Raw genomic sequence first — 6,000 nt, forward strand, 5'->3', positions numbered from 1 at the left:
TATTTTTTGCATGTCTCCAGGGTCTCTCTCTTAATTCCTGAACTTCCTTCACTGTTTTGATTAATCCTAATGTATACAATAAATACAGTTTAATGGAAAAGTGCTTTTCCTTGTATTTCTTTCAGGGCCAGTCAAAATATAGAAAGGGCCAGCAAAACTCTGATCTACTGGCCCCGGGGGCCAGTGGGGATTTCTTTTTATGTTGAGCCCTGCTATACTACATTACAGCCTAACAGATTGCTAACAGGATTATACGCATTTCGCTGCCCCATCAGCTCGACATCCTGCTAGTATGATACAGTTGGCATAAGTTTTTATTTTTTATTATTCAAGCTGTCAATCGCCGGCAGACAGGGTGTACATATTCAGATGAAGACCTCATCACACGATGGAACAGATGTTACTTTGTGTAGCTGCAAACATTAGCAAATGGACCTTTGCTTCAATTATGAAGATATTCCTGTTTTTCACCTCCCATACGACAGCGCTGTTAATTCGTTCACTTTTTGGAAAAAAAGGTTTTCTATCTGTACTTATGTAGGCTTTAATATTTTGCACAGTGTAAGGCGACGGATTATCTATAAGATATATGTAAATATCTCCAAGCTCCAAGTCTGATAGAGACTTTGCCAGCTTCAAAGCAATGAAAACATCAGCGGGTGCTGTTTATCAATCACACGTTCCGAGTATGTTAATCTTTTCTTGATATCTAATTTTAACATTCGGTAAAATATGGTCTAAATAGTTAATTGATTGTAGTATTGGAAATTTGCAAGGCTGCAATTCCCCTGCCTGGCCACTATTTGTCGCTAATTTGTCAGCGTTTGTTGTCCGTTAGGTATCCATGGTAGTCACATGACTGCAAAGTGTGAATTTCCCACCCATTTTTTTTTTCTAAATCAAGTTACATGGTCTGAATAAAATGCAGAGGAATGTCATGTCCATGATATAATTCAGTCCTGAAATGCTTGTAACTCATTTAATCCCTTTTTATCTAATTTTCTGACTTTCTCTAGTGGCTCTATGAATCAGTTTATAGCTGTGTATAACTCCAATGGGGATGTGATCAGCAACATTAAATACTATGATGGTTTCATGGGGCAGAGGATCGGAGCCATCAGCTGCCTGGCCTTCCACCCTTACTGGGTAAGACACAACTCTCAATGAAGACCTTGTCCCTTATAAGCTGTTATTTCTATAAGCTGCAGTGTTGGGAAAGCTATTTTGAACTGTAAATTACACTTAAAAGGTAGTTAAAAGTCAAGCTACTGTGGTATAAATTCCACCTTATTCTTGGGAATAAGGTCTCTAGTGCTCCACTATCCTGCTGCGCAGCAGTAACCAGACAGGTATACAGGTATATATTTTAATCATAATTAGTTAAGAAAAAAAAACACAAAAGTAGCTAACTATATTACCTGAGGGGCAATATTATTAAATGTAAATTATAACTTGTTTTGTACAATTAGAGCAGTATAGTACTAAAATAAAAATTAGCATGACGGTGTAAAACTTCACTAAATAAACAAACTGAATGAAACTTATTTAAAAACACCCAAATCTATAACTTGAAAACATAATGATGAATAGCTGCATATAAATAAATATTTTTCTTCAAATTAATCTGTGAATCGTTTTTTGAACCACTTGAATTGTGAATGAAGGAGATCTGTTTTTAGAAAAGCTATTGCCATCACTACTGATACTGATGAGCTTAAAGATGAGCCACAGTTGATCCAGTTATATATATATATATATATATATATATATATATATATATATATACTGACACACTTAATTTAGATTTAAAGATGCACTGAGGTTTTTTTTTTTTACCTCTCAAGAAATATATAGTACTTTTGACCAGTGTTAAATATAGTTATTGCTCAAGATAAAAAAGCTGTTTTATTATACAGAAGGGCTCATCTTCCTCATAGTGACAATCATGTTGAAATCACATGACCAACTTAATGTTTTTATTGCTACATTTTGAACAATGAGCACATAATTAAAGGCAAGTATGAAATATATCAATCATAGCTAATCAAATAATGAGATAAACTTAAGAATATTAATAGAGGAGAATAAAAAGTAAGAAAGAAAATATACAAATAAATATAACAGCATCTTGATGAGCAAATAGCACACATGCTGTAGATTATAAATCAGTTGGTCAAATAATACATTTAAGGCTTTATGGAAGACCACCCAAATACTAATTTTAAATCAGTAATGCCTCCCATTATTATTTAAATTCAATGGAATCAATGCAAGCAGTATTTACTTTTCCATTTATCCTCATGATATATTGACAGATGTCAATGTAATGTAAGGCCACTGTAATATTGGCCAACAAAACAAAAATAATTTCTATGGTAACACTGTAATAGAAAATAAAAACTTTACATATATAATCCTCTTCCTTTTCTTTCACCTCCTCAGCCTCATCTGGCCGTGGGCAGTAATGACTACTACATGTCCATCTACTCTGCAGAGAAGAGACTCAGCAGATAACATCATGACCTCTCACCTTTAACCATTGCTGCCCCGCCCTTCCCCCTGGATGTAAATTACTTCCTGTACATATGCAACAACCATGATGAATGTCTAAAGAAGGCTGCTGAACCCACACATAATGACTATATTAGTATCATTATTATTTTCAAGATAATTCTCATTATGGATTTATTGATTGTACACTTGGCTGGGCAAAGGAGTGTAAATTATTAAAATGCATATAAAGATCTTAAAACTTTATGGTTTGGCCGATGCTGGCCGGGTTTGACTGTCTTGGAACTGTTAACCTCATTACATTCAAAGCCCTAGAGTCTGATAGATCGACCTAAAAACAAGAGACTATGAAGATGACAAACTTCCAGAAGCTGGGTGTTCCAGGCTGACCGTTGAAGGCCTGTTGCTCAGTGGGTTCTCTCTGAAACCACATGCCTCTTCATATCTCTGCTGAAGTACGGTTGGATATGCTCTTCTTCTTGTGTGAAGAAATAGAAAACCGATGCAGCACTCCTCCTCGCCAATCACAACCTTCCCTGCACATCCCTGCTTAACATGTTTACACACGGTGCCAAACCCCCTTCACATCAACTCTTTTTTGGACTGTATGTACACAGATGCTGCATTACACCTCAACAACAGCACTGAATCTTAAAGCACTGGACAGGGACAATAGGGATAACCCGTCATTTGCATCCACACTAAGCAAAGGTTCTTTAGCTCAAATAATCAGGATTTAGATTTGTAGTCAGAAATGTAAAAATAAGAAGAGAGATTAAGTTTTTGCTACATGGGCATTACAATAACATCAAGGTTCAATTCAAGAGTCATATGTAACAGTTCTGTTCTCTCGGTACACACACAGCCCCCTATTTGATTATGCCAGAGCTTCAGTTTTAATCTGGAAATGCCACACTACCTACTTTTGCAGCGCCAAAACTTTAGTTTTCTTGGTCATCATCGCCTTCATCATTTACTCCTCCCCATCTTCTGAGGACACTGCTCTTTCCAGAGGTTCTTCGGGTAACTCATTTGGTCATAAAAATCATATGATCTCAATTGTAATTTTTCCTTAATGAAAATTGAGTGCAGTTGACAGAACAGAAAACAAACTATTTCATATTTTTAGCCTATCTTGTTGCAGTTTGTTTGACCTGATATGTTTCCACTTTCACTTTCTCTGTCACTCCATGAATGTCTAATCTCTTAGTTAAACATAGAGCAGTGGTTTTCAATCCTGGTGCTGAGTACTCAATGCTCTGCACATTTTATGTCTCCCTTATATATCACACTTGATTCAGATCATCAGCTCATTAGGTGCGGGATCTATGAACTGAATATAAGATAAGAGAGACACAAAATGTGCAGAGCGGTGGGTCCCCAGGACCAAGACTGAAAACCACTGGCATAGCGGCACAGCATTATGTGGAATCAAATACAAGTATCATGTCTTTCTTATAGTAGCACTTTATGTACTCATAAAATCTGATTTTGTCCTGTGCTGCTGATAGCTTTAGTCCTTTATCAGTTTGCACAAGAATGAAAATGAAAGTGTTTGCTAAAAGCCTATAGTGGTAGTTCACCCAAATGCGAAAATGTTATCATTTACTCACCCGCATGTCGTCCGTATGACCTTCCTTTTGTCGGACACAAAGGAGATGTTGATAAAAGTGTCCAAACTGCTTTTCTTTTCTCATCCAATGCAAATGAATGGGGACCAGTAATTTTAAAATTAAAAAGTCACACAGGTTTGTCTAAATGTTTGGGTAAATTATTCTGTATATATATTTTTTTGGGTGAACTATCACTAAAGTGCACTTTTTTAATATTAAGTGTGTTTGACATTTTTAGAGTACATAATGTGAATAAAAGCTTTAAACAGTGCTAAAGTAAGATTTGTAAGGAACTTTTGAGTTGCTGATTCATTTAGCCAATCGATAAAACTAGAAGGGTTGCGGGTCAGGGTGAAAATGTATTTTGGTAAAAGCTCTGATCAAAGTGTTTTTTTTTTTGTTTTTTTTTCCCTTTCACATTTTGGTAAAAATGTCTGTGAGCATATCTGAACTTTTATTGTGAGGTGATTGATGGAAACAAGCCTGGCTCAAATACTGAGAAACTTACATAGCTCTTACACATTTTCCTTTGGGACAATCATGTCACTATTAAATTACACTTCGTTATGGAAATTTAATTCATGTCTTCACATCAAATTATAGATAAATGAAAGATGATTTTGAAACTTGGCTCCTTGATTAGTTGAATTAACACCAGTCCTGAATCTGTTGTTCTGTCTAGTGAGATGGTGAAGGTAAAACATCCTTGTGTGTAATGTCCATCAACTCTAGCACCCTGATGTCACTGATGATGCAAAATGATGACTGACAGATATGTTTAATTCTTACCTTCCCAAAATCCAGTTCTTGGAATGTGTTTGAATTGTTGGAATTCATTTTAACCGGTTTATGGAATTTCTGTATTTAAAATTTTAACCAGATAAGGTTTTATTTTTTCATCTTTTAATCTCCTCTTCTTTTTCAGGTTTTGTTTTGTTTTGCTTTTTACTTGTATTTCATGGTATGACTGCCATTCTCTTGCTCTGTTCGCATTAATGCCTGAAGGGAAAGAGAAAGCACATTTGTCCTTCACCTTTCCTCAGGTCCCTTGTAGTCTCTTGTTGGATTCTCTGCCCCCTTTGGACATTTGTTTTCATTGAAAGGATAATTTGGTTTTGCACTTTAATCAGTGTATTTGTTTATGAATTGTCCCGGTTTATTCCCATCAGATTATACCTTTTTTTTCTGCTCGCTGTGAGGAATTGGGGATGTACTCTGGCTTCATCAAACTGGAAATAACTGCTCTACTAATCCTGCTTTGGGTTTTAAAATGTTAAAGTAAAAGAATTTAAATGAATTGAAACAATCAGGGGTTTTCCATGGCTGTAGACTGCTTTTTCACCATGGTTTAAAAGACAAGAAGAAATCATTCAAATAAACCAGTTACATAAATGTACAGTTTGGTTGATTTGTCTCTTTGCTTTTCTTGTTTCTGTCATACTTTTATCCAGTTCCTCTTAATTTTGGCAGTTTTTATTTATTTTATTTTATTTTATTTATTGTTAGTTGACAAATGTCCATAAACATTTTTATTCAGCAAAATGCCTTAACTTATATGTATGTGTGCGTTAACCGTTTATATGTTATATTAATTATTATTACTTCTGTATAACAAAATATAATATATTTAAATACCAATAAAAAAAATATTGCATTCTTGGAAAACATTTGTTTACTAGAACAAAAGCAATTGTCATTCTTATGATTCATATTTTTTCTTAAATATGTCGCTGCTTTGCAACCACAAAAGTATTCTGTTTGTTCTGATAATTACAGGAAGACTGAAAGCCAGACATGGTTTCATAGTTAAAACAGGAGTAATCATCTAGCACTTTTTATTTACAGTATTTATTTATTTATTTTATAATTTCCTGTT

At 34.8% G+C, this 6,000-nt stretch overlaps 1 protein-coding gene across 9 annotated transcripts in view; it reads left to right on the forward strand.

Annotated features, from left to right (window-relative positions):
* The window catches only part of rptor (regulatory associated protein of MTOR, complex 1), a 402,321-nt gene extending 396,801 nt beyond the window's left edge, over nt 1-5,520 (forward strand). For all 9 annotated transcript variants that reach the window (XM_089134067.1, XM_089134063.1, XM_089134065.1 and 6 more), the window contains 2 exons: nt 1,017-1,146; nt 2,443-5,520. In XM_089134067.1, coding sequence (XP_088990193.1) covers nt 1,017-1,146; nt 2,443-2,514 — 202 coding nt within the window. In that variant the 3' untranslated portion in view covers nt 2,515-5,520. The remainder of the gene's footprint in view (nt 1-1,016; nt 1,147-2,442) is intronic.
* The last annotated feature ends 480 nt before the right edge of the window (nt 5,521-6,000 follow it).

Source organism: Pimephales promelas, chromosome 8, assembly GCF_988280905.1.
Source record: "Pimephales promelas chromosome 8, fPimPro1.hap1.1, whole genome shotgun sequence".
Classification (NCBI taxonomy): Eukaryota; Metazoa; Chordata; class Actinopteri; order Cypriniformes; family Leuciscidae; genus Pimephales; species Pimephales promelas.